The 16651-nt window shown below is 44.8% G+C and overlaps 1 protein-coding gene across 13 annotated transcripts in view; it reads right to left on the bottom strand.

Annotated features, from left to right (window-relative positions):
• Positions 1-16651, bottom strand: part of LOC137374015 (coiled-coil domain-containing protein 9-like) — a 386016-nt gene that overhangs the window by 46300 nt on the left and 323065 nt on the right. For 10 of the 13 annotated variants that reach the window (XM_068039776.1, XM_068039773.1, XM_068039771.1 and 7 more), the window contains one exon: positions 380-2563. In XM_068039776.1, coding sequence (XP_067895877.1) covers positions 1505-2563 — 1059 coding nt within the window. In that variant the 3' untranslated portion in view covers positions 380-1504. Of the gene's footprint in view, positions 1-379; positions 2564-16651 lie in introns of those variants that run through there. The other 3 variants (XM_068039777.1, XM_068039782.1, XM_068039781.1) reach the window with 2 other exon arrangements.

Here is a 16651-nt window from a genome sequence, read left to right as displayed (position 1 = left end):
ATCATATGGTTCAGACTCCAAGAACATTGGAGGGTAATCATATCCTGGCAATTTATACCCGCTTTCTGCCATTTTCCACATTGGCCACTATGATTTTAGTTATCTGTCTGAACATTTTTTCTTAGTTTCCAACATTCACCTTTTGGCAACCATTCTCTGTGACCATGTTCTAATCCAGAAAGGCAGTTGAAGGAGGACAGAACTTGAGCCAATCTTTACACACTTTTATAAGCATTTATTTAAAAAGATATACATTACGAACATTCATTTCCTAACTCAACCACAGTTTCAGTCTGCTCCTATTTATAGGAACAGATGTGTTTCCCTAGTTAATGCCCACCATCTGCATACAATTAATATACAATTAATACAAGGTGTGTCAGAGGAGTGCTGTGAAAACAAATGCTAGGGATATCAGAGAGACATGGATGTCACCTGAAAATGAGGTCATTTATCCATTTACAGCACTGAATCCATGTTCTAGGGACCACACTCCTGTTGCTGACAGCTTCAGAGACTTTCAGCCATGCCTGTTTGGTTTGCGTGCCTGGCCTTATCCTCCCCATCTCTTCTGGCCCTCACCACCTACAGCATCACCAGTTGGTTGGGGGAGGGGTGGAAGAGAAGCCTTCCTATATTTTCTTTCCACTCTCCTCTTTTCATTTCACCAGTAAGATTTCTTGTAGGCATTCAGATCACTGTCTCTTTAAATACTGATCCCTCATTTACAAGAGTGTGGGTCATCATCACTCTGTGATTGGTTGGGAAACTCAGAAGTGGGATGCTAATGTCGTGGTTGAGTTAAAGAGCCATGACAAAGCCTGCTACTTAAATAAATGGGTTCCCAACCCTCTATCAGCCTCGCCATTGTGTATTTAATTTATTCAGAAACTGACCGGTGTACACCAATGAGACTAGTATATGGTTCGGTATATTTTTAAGTCACTGTCAGTGATTTAAAATTAGGTTACTCAAAGGTGGAGAACTAGACACTTATTATAAACCCATTTTTAGTTGTATTCATAAAACTGCACATAGTTACCACTCTTAAATACATCAATGAAATGAATAAATACTTGAAGGGGAAAAACAATTATAGCACTATGGGGAAAAACAGGGGAGTGGGATTAATTTCATGCTCTACCAAAGAGCCAACACAGGCACAATGGGACAAATGGCCTCATTCTGCACTGTGTCATTCTAAGATTCTATATTTTTTAATGCAAAGAAAAATGAACAATTACCTCCAATTACACTAACATATTATACTGGTTCGTGGAAAATTTTACATTTGAAATTATGCAAATGAGTTTAGGGAGAAACGTAACATCACTTCGGAAAAACATAGAAATTTCAAGCACAATTTGCGATCGGTTTCCAAATTGCACCCAAAGCGGAAGCTCTATCCCTGTATGCTTAATTGCATGTGTGACGAGCCTATCATGTACGGTTATGAGCTTTATGAACTTTTCAAGTTTCTCTTACATAAAATGGGCCTATTGTTTCAATAAACATCACAGACCAAAAAACATAATTTCCCCCTCAAATAAATACAATGTGCACAATGAATAGAGCACCTTTGCAGATAAAGTTTGCAAAATAAAGCCAAGACATTATAATAAATAGTTCTACAGTGGTCAAAATGTTGAAAAAGCATACCTTTACCATCTGTATAGTCAGTGTCATTTCTTATGTTTTCTTCAGACAGTTCCTCCTGATACTTCTCTGGATGTAGTTCAGAACAGCCATTTCCACCTTTGCAAACAGGGGCACTGGTTTCCAGTTCACCATGTTCTGCACTATGTGTTATCAGTGCTGACTGCAACTTCCCAGTATCTTCCTCTCCAGACTGATCCTGCAATTTCATGCTCTTTGCCAAACTTGTGGTTGCAGTATCAGCAGCTGAAGAACACTTCTTCCCTTCTTCATCACAAACAGCAATTGATACATTTTTCTCCAGTACTGCAGAACTATCATCCAGAGTGTTAGGACAATCAGACAACTCAAGTCTAAGTGGATTTCTATCTTTGAATGGTAAATGATCCTCTGTAGCAATGAGTTGGTCTGATTTCTCATTGGAGGCAACCAATATTGACTTTTTACACAGTTTATTTGTGTCTGAAGAGGAACAATGCTTTAACACATTTCCTGTCTCTTCAAGGTCCTGTACATCACTGCCTGACAGAACAGCATGACCTGAAACCCCATTTTCTGAAGGGGAGTCAGAATTGGTTTTGCCTGAAATATTATGGTGCAATATACGACTGATCTGCATCAAATCCTCGGCCAATGATAGATTACTCAACTTACTGCTGCAAGGCGTTGGCTTGTTTACAGTCCCTTCAGCATCCGCCAGAGCTCTATGAACTTCTTTGCGATCGACAGAGCTTGCTTGGGAGTCACGTGTCTCAACGGTTTCCCACTCCCCATTCATCCAGTCATCAGTACCTTCTTCAGCCTCCTGCCAATCAAACATGACCACATCTAAGTCAGCATTCCTCCACAATTCTTCATCTTCATTTACCCTTTGCTTCTTATGTTCTTCTGTGACTGTCTCCACCCACTTTAAACAAGAAAACAAATATAAACTGATATTAGGACTGGATTATTAACATATTCACAGTCACCAATATCAACAATGCATTGCTATCCTCAAAATATACACCTTCACAAGGTGGCTTTTTGAAACATCTTAAGGATGTTTATTGCAAAACAGTTGCTGACTCAACAAAGGGTAAGTCACAAACCACAGCACATTCATTTGACCCAATAATGGACCTGAAAGTATTTAAGCATACTCAGCATTTGCTATACTGTAAAAAAAAAGGGAACACTTTGCCTGAGATACAGGATTCATCATTCTTCCCAAGTTGTTCAGCTTCCCATAAAAACAAGATAGCGTTGAAACAATAGGCGAAACTCGAACAATGCAACACTTGTCCTGAGCAGTCAATTCAAGGCAATGGTGCTTGCTGGATGCATCCCTGCAGACATCTTTAAGAGTTATCCCCAGCATGTTACAATGTAACCACTGTATGAATATAATATACAAGATTTCTTTGGTGGTTCCTAGCTTACCAGATATAATGTAAAATATAGTCCACTATTTTTTTTGCTAACTTTCATTTACTGTCTTTCTCCTATTCAAAACAAACAACTCCAAGCAAAATTTTGTCCAATTAAGATAGAAAGCTGACATTTTCTACCTATTAACCACATGATCTTATGTTCTTATGATACTTTCAATGGAAGCAGCATATGGCACACAGGAAGGGGTAGAATTGTGAGTTCCTGAGGTAAATGAAACTCGTATAGTCTTATGTAAAAATGATAGAAAGAGCCTGAGGATTATCCTATTCGCATGCAAAAGAAGGTATGAAGGATCCACCACAAAAGCATGCCACTGACTAACTCTCGTTAGAATGAGGGCTAGTAGCAAAAGAAACACAAGTCTTCACAAAAACTATAGGTTGAAATTAACTGGCTACCACTTTGTTTAGAATCAAATTGAAAAATGGGAATGATCTGTGGAACAAAGAAACATAGGAAACAGGAGCAAAGGGTTGCACTTTCACTTCATAATCCAGGACGTCAAAGGATTTTCCTCAATCAAACTAAAGAAAAGTGACACAGTTGTATCGGGGACTCAACAAGCTGAAACAGAGTCCTGGGGCTGGATTTTCGGCTATGGATTAGAGGCGGGTGGGAGCCAAAAATAGCCCTACTTGCCAGTGTGCCAGTTCCCTGGCTCCATCCCACCTCCGGGCTATTTTTGCGGAGGTGCAACTCGCACATGGTAGGTAGTTGTCACAGCTCATTGAGTCAACTGAGGCTAATTAAAGGAGGGCAACTGGAATCTTCTGGGGGTCAGTTTAGGTACCTGGAGGAAGCCTGCTCGTGGCAGACTGGGAAATGGGGGGCAGTGTTCCAGGTAGAGCTAAAGACCCTCTCTGCCAGCCTGGGTGCAAGAGCAGCCACAGGCCCCCTGTAGAGGGGATTGCCCCACACACCACTCCACCTGCCCCACATCACACAGTGGTGGCCTGGCCCCGAAAGCCATTTTTTTAAATATAGATTTTGAAAAGTTGGAGAGAAGGTGGCTCCATCTTGAAACGCTCTCTTTCTTAATTACCTTTCATCACAGCCTTTCAAGCTGGAAGGACTCTGATTGGCTCTCCAGCTTCAAGTGCCCGCCTGCTATCCTTAATTGGACGACAAGCCTGTCACCATGCCAACTAAAGGGGCGTCCCCGTGAAAATCACTATGAGTAATTGCTTCTCCCCGGAAGCAAGTTCAGCAGAAACCGTCCTGACCACGGTTTCCCGCCCCGGAGGGATAATGCTGCTTCTTGATCCAGCAGCAGCTGACCATGTAACAGAATTATTAGCACATCATATCCCAATGGGTTCCAATATAATCCCTACACAAGGAAAATAAAGAAGTCCAAGGGTCTCTCCTCCCAAGAATTGGGCAGGCTTTTCTAGAAGATAGTCATATTGTCTACTGCCAGATAAGAGAAGCTGTTGAAAACACAATTGGTCTCCTCCAAACAGTTGAACCTGTTGAGGACATTTGCTGCTGCGTTTCACATGCTCGTGCAATTTGTGAGCAGACTTCGGGCAGGCACCAAATATAGCACTGTTGGCCGCGTACTGGTTCCCCAGCTCCATCCCACACCCGGGTCATTTTCCCGTAGGCGGGATTGGGTGGGGGGGGGACAAGGTAGCCAATCCAACTAATTATAGTACTACTGAGGCCTATTGGCAGGAGGCCGACTGGAATTTTCCAGTTCTTGGGGCGAAAGGGATCAAAGGGTATGGGGTGAAAGCGGGAACAGGTTACTGAGTTGGATGATCAGCCATGATCATAATGAATGGCGGAGCAGGCTTGAAGGGCCGAATGGCCTACTCCTGCTCCTATTTTCTATGTTTCTATGACATGGCAGGTAAGTGGGGAAGAGGGGCCCCAAAGTGGAGGGCCCTTTCTCTAATGTTTTCAAATATAAAATAAAAAAATAGATTCAGCGGCCAGGCCACCACTGTGTGGGGCAGGCCTCTTCACAAGGCGGTCTGCAGCTGCTGTTGAACATAGGCAGGCGGGGGATGTGGAGGTCCCCTAAGCCTGCCTGGAGTGTTGGCCCCCTTTCGCCCCAAGAACTATATCTAACTCCTTCTTGAAAACATACAATGTTTTGGCCTCAACTGCTTTCTGTGGTAGCGAATTCCACAGGCTCACCACTCTCTGGGTGAAGATATTTCTCCTCATCTCAGTCCTGAAAGATTTGCCCCTTAGTATCCTTAGACTATGACCCCTGGATCTGGACTCCCCCACCATCGGGAACATCCTTCCTGCATCTACCCTGTCAAGTCGTTAGAATCTTGCTGCTGCTTTCAAGCAAGGGTTTCCTATTGGCCCACCAGCTTTGAGAGCCTTCCCTCTGTCCATTAATTTGCCAATTCGGGGAAAATCACATAGTGACTGTTCCCCACACAGTGCAGGCTTCTGACTTTCATTTGAGCCTGATGGTGGGGTTCAGAAGCATGCAGTAAAATGCTGCGCTGGGATGTACACTTTTCTCGGCATCAATGCCAGATCTTTATATCGTTTCAGTAAAAGAGTGGGGAAGATATATCTCCTGTATATTGATATGGTATTCCATTATGGTATTTCCAGCGAGCTCGCCACTGGTATCAGACCCACCGGCCGTCCATGTCTCCGCTATAAAGACGTCTGCAAACGCGACATGAAATCGTGTGACATTGATCACAAGTCGTGGGAGTCAGTTGCCAGCATTCGCCAGAGCTGGCGGGCAGCCATAAAGACGGGGCTAAATTGTGGCGAGTCGAAGAGACTTAGTAGTTGGCAGGAAAAAAGACAGAGGCGCAAGGGGAGAGCCAACTGTGCAACAGCCCCGACAAACAAATTTCTCTGCAGCACCTGTGGAAGAGCCTGTCACTCCAGAATTGGCCTTTATAGCCACTCCAGGCACTGCTTCACAAACCACTGACCACCTCCAGGCGCGTATCCATTGTCTCTCGAGATAAGGAGGCCCAAAAGAATTCCATTACATAACTTCATTATGTAACCTGTTGGGAGGGAAATAAATTAGAGTTCATCACGAGCTTATGCCTATCGACCTGCCAGGAGGTGTACAGATAGTCCCATGCCCCCCGTCCATAGTCTATTTCAGTGGGCTTCTTCATCCTGTGAAGGAGACATTGGTCACTAACCAGAGTGCCAGTGACAGGAGCTACAGCTGCAGCCTTGCTAGAATTTTAATCTTGCAATTAACATTCCAAACCATGGAATGCCTTTTAAGTGACAATTCATAAACAGCCATCTACTAAAATGGTTACTGCCATCAAGCCTAGCAGATAAATACAGTGTTTAAATCCTGCACCCCACCTGAAGTCATGGCACAAATGACCACGACTTGTCTGGTGGGACCTCTGTGTCTGTGAACCAAATCTAAATCAATTAGTTCTATCTTGATTACAATTAGGATTTATACTAGTTAACCACAAATCTTAATCTTACCACAAGTACCAAAAAGTACTAGACTGGATCTTTGGTAAACACACAGAGGTGGTCTGAGATAAGGGTAAATGTGCATAGATTCCACTAGTTATTTGACAGTCATTTCTACTGTGAAAAGAAATTTAAAGATTGAAAAGAAATTTAAAGATTGAAAAGTAATTTCAATATTGTAGAAAATATGTGCGAAAACAAAAGTTGAGATTTTTGTCAGAAGGAGCCCTTAAAGGGTGAACCTTTCTCCTCAGATTTTCTCCTCCTACTCTAAGATGGCAAAATACAAGCACTGGACCTGGGAGACTCAGTGAGAGACGAAAGTTTACATGTACTGCAAAATATAAAGTCACCCTGGCAGCCATCAGTTATAAGGCCAGCATCCTGAATGTCAATGGTAAAGGAGGCATCATAGCATCCATATTAATAAAACCATATGGAGAGATAAGCACTGGATAAACCACGTCACAGTGCCAAAGCAATCCTTCAAGAATTTCAGGGAGAAGAGATCCTTGGTCCAAGTGTTAGCTTTCCTTTTATAAGGAATGAATTGTTGTTCCCTATATTGACTGGGACTCACTTAGTGCTAGGGGCTTGGATGTGGCAGAATTTGTAAACAGCATCCAGGAGGGTTTCTTGAAGCAATATGTAGATAGTCCAACTAGGGACGGGGCCGTACTGGACCTGGTATTGGGGAATGAGCCCGGCCAGGTGGTCGAAGTTTCAGTAGGGGAGCATTTCGGGAACAGTGACCATAATTCCGTAAGTTTTAACGTACTTGTGGATAGTAGTCCTCGGGTGAAGGTGCTAAATTGGGGGAAGGCTAATTAGAACAATATTAGGCAGGAACTGAAGAATTTAGATTGGGGGCGGCTGTTTGAGGGTAAATCAACATCTGACATGTGGGAGTCTTTTAGATGTCAGTTGATTAGAATCCAGGACTGGCATGTTCCTATGGGGATGAAGGATAAGATTGGCAAGTTTCGGGAACCTTGGATAAAGAGGGATATTGTGAGCCTAGTCAAAAAGAAAAAGGAAGCATTTGTAAGGGCTAGAAGGCTGGGAACAGACAAAGCCCTTGAGGAATATAAAGAAAGTAGGAAGGAACTTAAGCAAGGAGTCAGGAGGGCCAAAAGGGGTCATGAAAAGTCATTGGCAAATAGGATTAAGGAGAATCCCAAGGCTTTTTATATGCATATAAAGATCAAGAGGGTAGCCAGGAAAAGGGTTGGCCCACTCAAGGACAGAGGAGGGAATCTATGCATGGAGCCAGAGGAAATGGGCGAGGTACTAAATGAGTACTTTGCATCAGTATTCACCAAAGAGAAGGACTTGGTGGATGATGAGCCTAGGGAAGGGAGTGTAGATAGTCTGGGTCATGTCGATATCAAAAAGGAGGTGGTGTTGGGCGTCTTGAAAAACATTAAGGTAGATAAGTCCCCAGGGCCTGATGGGATCTACCCCAGAATACTGAGGGAGGCAAGGGAGGAAATTGCTGGGGGCTTTGGCAGAAATCTTTGTATCCTCATTCGCTACAGGTGAGGTCCCAGAGGACTGGAGAATAGCCAATGTTGTTCCTTTGTTTAAGAAGGGTAGCAAGGATAATCCAGGAAATTACAGGCCAGTGAGCCTTACGTCAGTGATAGGGAAATTATTGGAGAGGATTCTTCGGGACAGGATTTACTCCCATTTGGAAACAAACGGACTTATTAGCGAGAGGCAGCATGGTTTTGTGAAGGGGAGGTCGTGTCTCACGAACTTGATCGAGTTTTTTGAGGAAGTGATGAAGATGATTGATGAAGGAAGGGCAGTGGATGTTGTCTACATGGACTTCAGTAAAGCCTTTGACAAGGTCCCTCATGGCAGACTGGTACAAAAGGTGAAGTCACACAGCATCAGAGGTGAGCTGGCAAGTGCATACAGAACTGGCTCGGTCATAGAAGACAGAGGGTAGCAGTGGAAGGGTGCTTTTCTGAATGGAGGGCTGTGACTAGTGATGTCAAGCAGGGATTAGTGCTGGGACGTAGTATATATAAATGATTTGGAGGAAAATGTAGCTGGTCTGATTAGTAAGTTTGCGGACGACACAAAAGTTGGTGGAGTTGCCGATAGTGACGAGGATTGTCAGAGGATACAGCAGGATATAGATCGGTTGGAGACTTGGGTGGAGAAATGGCAGATGGAGTTTAATCCGGACAAATGTGAGGTAATGCATTTTGGAAGGTCTAATACAGGTGGGAAGTATACAGTAAATGGCAGAACCCTTAGGAGTACTGACAGGCAGAGAGATCTGGGCGTACAGGTCCACAGCACTGAAAGTGGCAACGCAGGTGGATAAGGTAGTCAAGAAGGCATACGGCATGCTTGCCTTCATCGGTCGGGGCACAGAGTATAAAAATTGGCAAGTCATGCTGCAGCTGTACAGAACCTTAGTCAGGCCATACTTGGAATATTGCCAAAAATTCTGGTCACCACACTACCAGAAGCATGTGGAGGCTTTGGAGAGGGTACAGAAGAAGTTTACCAGGATGTTGCCTGGTCTGGAATGTATTAGCTATGAGGAGAGGTTGGATAAACTCGGATTGTTTTCACTGGAACGACGGAGGTGGAGGGGCGACATGATAGAGGTTTACAAAGTTATGAGTGGCATGGACAGAGTGGATAGTCAGAAGCTTTTTCCCAGGGTGGAAGAGTCAGTTACTAGGGAACACAGGTTTAATGTGCGAGGGGCAAAGTTTAGAGGGGATGTGCGAGGCAAGTTTTTTTTACACAGAGGGTGGTGAGTGCCTGGAACCTGCTGCCGGGGGAGGTGGTAGAAGCAAGTATGATAGCGACGTTTAAGAGGCATCTTGACAAATACATGAATACGATGGGAATAGAGGGATACAGACCCCGGAAGTGCAGAAGGTTTTAGTTTAGACAGACATCATGATTTGGAGGGCCGAATCGCCTGTTCCTGTCCTGTACTGTTCTTTGTTGTTGATGAAAGCATCCAGCATTCACCTGCTACTTTTGTCCTGATTACTATCAGTTTTGGGTTGCCATTCACTCATACTGCTTCTTGTGAAAACCTCGTTATCTCAAGTCGACATTTCCAACTCTGTACAATGAAGACAGAACTGTCCACAAGTTGTACCTGTTTCATCAACAACTGGCATGGATATGTTGGCTGTTGCCATGTTGACTTCAATGACATCAGCTGGAGCAGAAACAGGGGTCACAGGTGATTTGGAAGCAGGAGAGTTAAATATTCATGAAGCAAGAAGATGCACTTCTGTGATGTTTAACTAATTGCCAGCTTATACCAGAGAGGTTACAGAGCCTATGGCTGCAAAATGAAAATGAGGTTGCACAGCCCCTAGAGTACTCCAAAACATTCTGAATCAATATGAAATGCACCTCAACCACATCCTAAACACAATGCACTGCACTTGACACTCCGTCCAAGAACATAGCTGGAGCATTTCAGCTATGAAGAGAGACTGAAAAGGCGAGGGTTGTTTTCCTTAGAGCAGAGAAGGCTGAGGGGGGGACATGATTGAGGTATACAAGATTATGAGGGGCATTGATAGGTTAGATAGGAGGAAACTTTTTCCCTTAGTGGAGGGGTCAAGAACCAGGGGGCATAGATTTAGGGTCAGGGGCAGGAGGTTTAGGAGGGATTTGAGGAAACGTTTTTTCACCCAGAGGGTGGTCGGAATCTGGAATGCACTACCTGAAGAGGTGGAGGCAGGAACCCTCACAACATTTAAGAAGTATTGAAACGCCATAGCATACAGGGCTATGGGCCAAGTGCAGGAATATGGGATTAGAATAGATGGGTGCTCTATGGCCGTCACAGACACGATGGGCCGAAGTGCCCGTTTCTGTGCTGTATAACTCTATGACTAATCCTACTTTTTAGTTGGCCAGAATATCCGCACAGAATGAAGTCATGCTTGCGTGCAAAATAAATACTCAAAACCACACTGGAACATACTGTGCATCTCTCAAAGTTGTAGACCAGCAGCATAAAATTTTTTACACACATCAGTTACTGGAAAAGACATGTAGATCTTAAAACCAATCACGGATGTTGACAAATAAAAGGATGAATTAACTAGAAATTAACCTATTTATGTAGTTGACAGAGGCAATTTGAATGCAAAAAGCATCAGCCCCCGCGCGTGGCGAGGATGAGAGGCCCCAGGTGCTAAAATTAGCCCCGCTGGCTGGGGTGTCTGTTCCCCCGCTTGATCCCAGCCCCAGGCCATTTTTACGAAGTGGGGGGGAGGGGGGGGGGGGGCGGGGGGTGGGAGTGGCAGGGCTACGCCACTGCACGTGGCGGGTAGTCGATACAGATCGTTAAGAGCCTATTGAGGCCAATTAAAGAAGGGTGACTGGGATTTTCTAGTTGGCCTCCAGGTCGAAGCAGGCAGCGGGGGCAGTTTAACTGCCTGCAGCAGCAGCCAGAGGCCAACCTGTAGAAGGGTTACCCCCTGGTCACAGTGGTGGCCTAGCTGCAAGATCCATTTTTACAATTTGTGTTTAAAAAAGTTGAAGTGAGGATGCCTCCCTTTTGAAGCACCCTCTCAAAAGAGGGTACTCTTGCAGCCTGCTGCTCTTTTCAAGTTGGAAGGCCACTCATCAGCTCTCCAGCTTCAACAGTCCACCTGCCATTGTTAATTGGACGATGAGCCCGTCTCCAGGCCAATTAAAGGGGCTCCCTGTGAACATCAGGGCTGGTGACCCTTTCCCCCAGGGGCGTGTTCAAGACCTGGAAATGGTCCCAACCTCTGTTATCTTACCCCGGACGGAAAATCCTGCCCCACAAAACAGTTCAAGGCTGAAAGTCAGTATTAGTGGCTTGCAATGCTGATAATCTGGCAAAACCAAGAACAATTTATGAGATATAGAACTGAGATTAAGAACTCAACTGAATTTTGAAAAGAGAAATTGAAATTGTAAAAATATATTTTTGCCAATTCGCTTTCATCATAAAAAAAGATACTTTTCCAGGACAGGCCCGATAATAGCAAAATGAGGATAAACAGATGGGTCAATTATATTAAGCCCCCCAACACTTCCCCAAATGGGAATTAAATTGGGCAATGCCTTCCTCAACCCACCATGTCCATGCCTGCTGCCAAATTTAAAGTGGCCTGTGTTCTGTTTTGGAGAGTCAGACACTCCATTATAATATCTAAATCAGGCTCCCACAGTGCAGCTAAATTTAAAGTTGCCAGCGGGGTTTCCCAGCGCTTGAAAAACCCAGCAGAGAAATTGAGACAGCAGCATCCATTCTGCAGAAGTCCTTTTCAGAGCACTCCTTGGTGGCCAGGAGGAGCAGGAGTGCTTCCCCAGCTCAAGTGAACCTTCAGCCTCCCTTCTGATCACAGTCTGTCTTCACGATTGGTGATAATTTCCCTCCACCGCCAAGCTCCAATCTCTCCCGATTGCCGGGAACTGCCCCTGGCTGAGACCTCCTTTTGCTGGCATCAAGAAAATTATAATGAATTCCTGCCGTTAAGATTGGTTAGGACTCCGTGGACCTAGGAATTCCAGATATCCTCCCCCTTACCAGGCTCCCTCCCAGCAAATATCAGGGCCATGTTATATTTCACTCCTGCATGGAGCTATACTCATAAGATGTGTTGCAGTAGATTTCTCTCTCAATCCCAACACCCTCCCCCCAATGGGCAAAAGATAGCCAGATATATTACAAAAATGTATGTTGCCTACATTATTTTGGTACTAAAACAGGCCCAAAACCAGTGAGATCCTATGTTAATTTCACATAACAAACATTAAAAACACATGTCAATGATCGCTATTATTTTAACAGTTGTTAATTTGACTAGCTTTGTGTTCCTTATTTCTACATTTTTCCTCTTTCCAACAAAGGTGTTGGAAAGTGCGTAAGTGCTGGACATCCTCCAGCACCATTTACCATGCGCTCGATGACCTCCAGTGCCATTTCCTAGGTCTAGACGCCCTCCAGTACCATTCCCTTGGTCTACGCGCTGTCCAGTACCATGCCTTAGGCACTGGATACCCTCAAGTACTTTTCCCAAGTGGCCATTCTTCAACTGCAAGTCTGGACACAAAGGTCACAAAATTAGGCTCCGTAATGCCAACAGTTTCAGCTCTACAGGTTTTGGTCTGAAAATGGTGTTCGTGCCAAACACACACACACGCTTCCAACATGGCCTGCAGTGATTGTCACCTCGGTGAGGGCCTTAGCGCAGGCTTTAGGATTATATGCCCAAAGTATCTGGAGTAGGCAGATTGTGGTGTCATTCAGCGTCTAATGCTGATTTGACACCAGTGCTGCTAATGTGGACCTTGCTGCTCCAGCTAACACCCTCCTTAACCTTTATGAGCTAAACATGCAATTAGCAGCAGGAAGGAACCTCAACCAAAGGCATTATCAACTACTTGCAGGTTAGTTGTTACTTAATTTCTCCTGGCTCTGTTTGTGTTTGTAGAGGCGTTTAGTGGCTTGAACAGTTGGTTAAAGTTGGTGGCAGCAACTGGGAGAAGTTTCCTCCCAGTCACGGGTGATATAGTTGCAATCCCCTTTTGGTCGCAGCACAAGAGGGAGATGGAGCAGGAGAAGCAAAGAGAACACTGAGGGAGGAGGAGGAGTGGGAGAAGGGCTCTCACAGCAGAATGCCTCATCAATCTAGGATCTTCCAGGAATACTTTTGTTACCTCCATCTAAGCCAGGAGCAGTGTGTGCATAGTTTCCGATTTATGAAGGAGATGCTCACAGAACTCTGCCACATCTTTGCAATCAGACCAGCAGCCTCAGAGCAGGGCAAGGACAGTGCTGCCAATGGCTGTGAAGGTGCCGTGGCCCTGAATTTCTTTGCGTCAGGATCCTTCCAGGCAACATACTTATCATCTCTCAGTTTGCTGTCCACTGCTGCATCAGGGATGGTTTTTATACCAGGAGAGGGGAGTTCATTGTGTTCTCTTTGCAGCCAGCTCTCCAGTACTCACTGGAATACATGTCCCAATTCATGGTGGCCTGCTGTGTTCTCTACAACCTTGCTATCATTAGGGTACAGCTTTTACCACCAATGATGCGGTGAGCAGCTGGGGAGGAGGCAGCCAGCACATCTACATTCCGGATAGGCTGTCTGTGAGCACATCAAGCAACTATGGTCCCTGTGAATACAATCCCAGTTCCCACACCTTACCACCCCTCTGTTATGGACCATCACTGGGTCTTTTTGGCCACAATGCTGAAATAAAAGCCACCACAAAACCATCGTTCTATAGTAACTTTATCCAACAAATCAGTCAACAATTCACACAAAAGTCAACCCATCACCCTTCAGCATCCCTTAATGCCTATCTTGTGGGTCCCTTTGCCTAATGGTGGGGAGATTTGTGGGTTTGGGGGGTGGGGGGGGGGGGGGGGGGAAGCAGGGAAGCACTACTGCTTCTCCTGGCTCACAAGCAGTGCTGTGAAGGCACTTATCTTCTCGCCGAAGCGATCCTCACCTTACCTCAGTTGCCGGGTTTCCTGAGGCTTGAGAAAGCCAGTCGCCCACTGCGAAAACTGTTAAAGCAGATTAAATCATAGGCCGCCAGTCTCATTAAAATATTAAGTTACCAACCTACTTCCTAGGAGCAGCTTGGCTGACTGCCTGCCCTTGTCTCACCTCCATAAAACCCGGAAGTGGAAGAGTTGGGGTCGGGATTCAGATTTTAAAAATTTTAACATCTGGCCCAACCCAACACACCTATTTTTGTGTGCTAAAATTCAGCCTTCCATTTCTAAGTATACTGGCTTATCCCTTTATAACTTTAAGCACCTTTATCAAATCACCCCATAAACCCCAATGTTCGAATGAGGAACCCCAATTTTTCAACAGTTTGTCCATATTTGTATTTCCTCACACCAGTCACTATCCTAGTGAATCTATGTTGTGCCCTTTCTATTGCCTCAACGTCCTTCCTGTAATGTGGAATCCAAAACTACACACAGTCCTCCAAATGTGGTCTTACTAAGGTTTATAAAGACTCATTATTATATCTCTACCTTTTTTTTTTTAAAGAGTAAAGGGAAAGAAGGGGGTAGGAATTTCTGGCTTGTATTCAGGAGAACCTCCTGGATCAGTATGTTCTCGACCCAAGTAGAAAGATCACTGGATCTGGTGCTGGGAAATGAAGTGGGCCAAGTGGACGAAGTATCTGTGAGGAAGCACTTGGGTAAGAGTGATCAGCATATCATAAGGGTAGTGGCGTGCCACAGGGACTCGTAATGCAGAAAAGCAAGTAACGATATAAAATAAAACAGCTAGATTAGAAGAGGGCTAATTTCAATGCGATGAGAAGGGATCTAGCCAGGATAACATGGAACCAAAGACGGAGAGGAAAAACTGTAATGGAACAATGCGTAATCTTTAAGAGAAAGATGCTTCAGGCACAGGCTAGGTACATTCCAGCAAGGACAAAAGGTAGGCGAACCAAAAATAGGGCTCCTTGGTTGACGAAATAGAGATTATGATGAAGCAATAAAAGAGGGTGCAGGCTGCATGTCAGGTGAACTCATCAAGTGAGAACCAGGCCAAATACAATAAGTTGAGAAGGGTGGTGAAGAAGAAAATAAGACTGGCAAAGAGAAAATATGAGAATAGAATGGCAGTCAACATAAAAGGGAACCCAAAGATCTTCTGCTGACGTAAATAGTAAGCAGGTAGTAAGATGTGGAGTAGGGCCTATTGGAGACCAAGAAGGTAATGTATGCTTAGAGCATAGGGCAAGGCTAGAAAACTTAATGAGTACTTTGCTTCAGTATTTACTACAGAACAAAGAACAGTACAGCACAGGAACAGGCCATTCGGCCCTCCAAGCCTGCGCTGATCCTGATGCCAGCCTAAACTAAAACCTTCTGCACTTCCGGGGACCGTATCCCTCTATTCCCATCCTATTCATGTATTTGACAAGATGCCACTTAAACGTCGCTATCGTACCTGCTTCCACCACCTCCCCCGGCAGCAAGTTCCAGGCACTCACCACCCTCTGTGTAAAGAAGAGGAATCTGACAAAATATCAGTCGAAGCGGAAAGTGTAGAGGCAATGGATAATGGTAAAAATCGAGAGGGAGGATGCACTGGAAAGGCTGACTATGCTTAGGGTAGATAAGTCACCTGGTCCGGATGGCTTGCATCCCAGGTTGCTAAAGGAAGTGGGAGTGGAGAGAGCAGAAGGGTTCACCATAATCTTCCAATCTTCCCCAGAAATGGGGGAGGTGCCAGAGGATTGGCGAATGGCAAATGTGACATCCATATTCAAGAAAGGGTGTAAGCACAGTCCTAACAACTACAGTTAGTTTAACATCAGTGGTGGGTAAGGTTCTAGACTAACCTAATTGAATTTTTTGATGAAGTAACAGAGAAAAAGTTGATGAACGGAATGCAGTGGATGTTGTCTATATGGATTTTAAGAAAGTGTTTGATAAAGTGCCATGTAAAAGGCTGATTAACAAAATTGAGGCTCATGAAATAAGAGGGTCAGAGTCCAATTGAAGAAAACAATTGGCTTAAGAACAGAAAACAGCGTGTCATGGTAAATGGTTGTTTTTCAGACTGGAAGATGGTGGATAAATCAAAAAAGAGTGCAGGACGGCATGCCAGAAGTAGCACCAGGCATACCTCAAAATCAAGTGTCAACCTGGTGAAGCTACAACCCAGAACTACTTGCGTGCCAAACAGCGTAAGCAGCATGCGATAGACGGGGCTAAGCGATCCCACAATCAACGGATCAGATCCAAGCTCTGTAGTCCTGCCACATCCAGTCGTGAATGGTGGCAGACAATTAAACAACTAACAGGAGGAGGTGGCTCCACAAATATCCCCATCCTCAATGATGGGGGAGCCCAACACATCACTGCAAAAGACAAGGCTGAAGCATTTGCAATAATCTTCAGTCAGAAGTGTTGAGTGGATGATCCATCTCGGCCCCCTCCTGAGGTCCCAGCATCACAGATGCCAGTCGTCAGCCAATTCGATTCACTCCACGTGATATCAAGAAATGACTGAAGGCACTAGATACTGCAAAGGCTATGGGCCCTGACAACATTCCGGCATAGTACTGAAGACCTGTGCTCCAGAACTGGCTGCGCCCTTAG

Source organism: Heterodontus francisci, chromosome 9 (assembly GCF_036365525.1).
Source record: "Heterodontus francisci isolate sHetFra1 chromosome 9, sHetFra1.hap1, whole genome shotgun sequence".
Taxonomy (NCBI): Eukaryota; Metazoa; Chordata; class Chondrichthyes; order Heterodontiformes; family Heterodontidae; genus Heterodontus; species Heterodontus francisci.
This window is presented reverse-complemented; position numbering and strand designations above follow the sequence as displayed.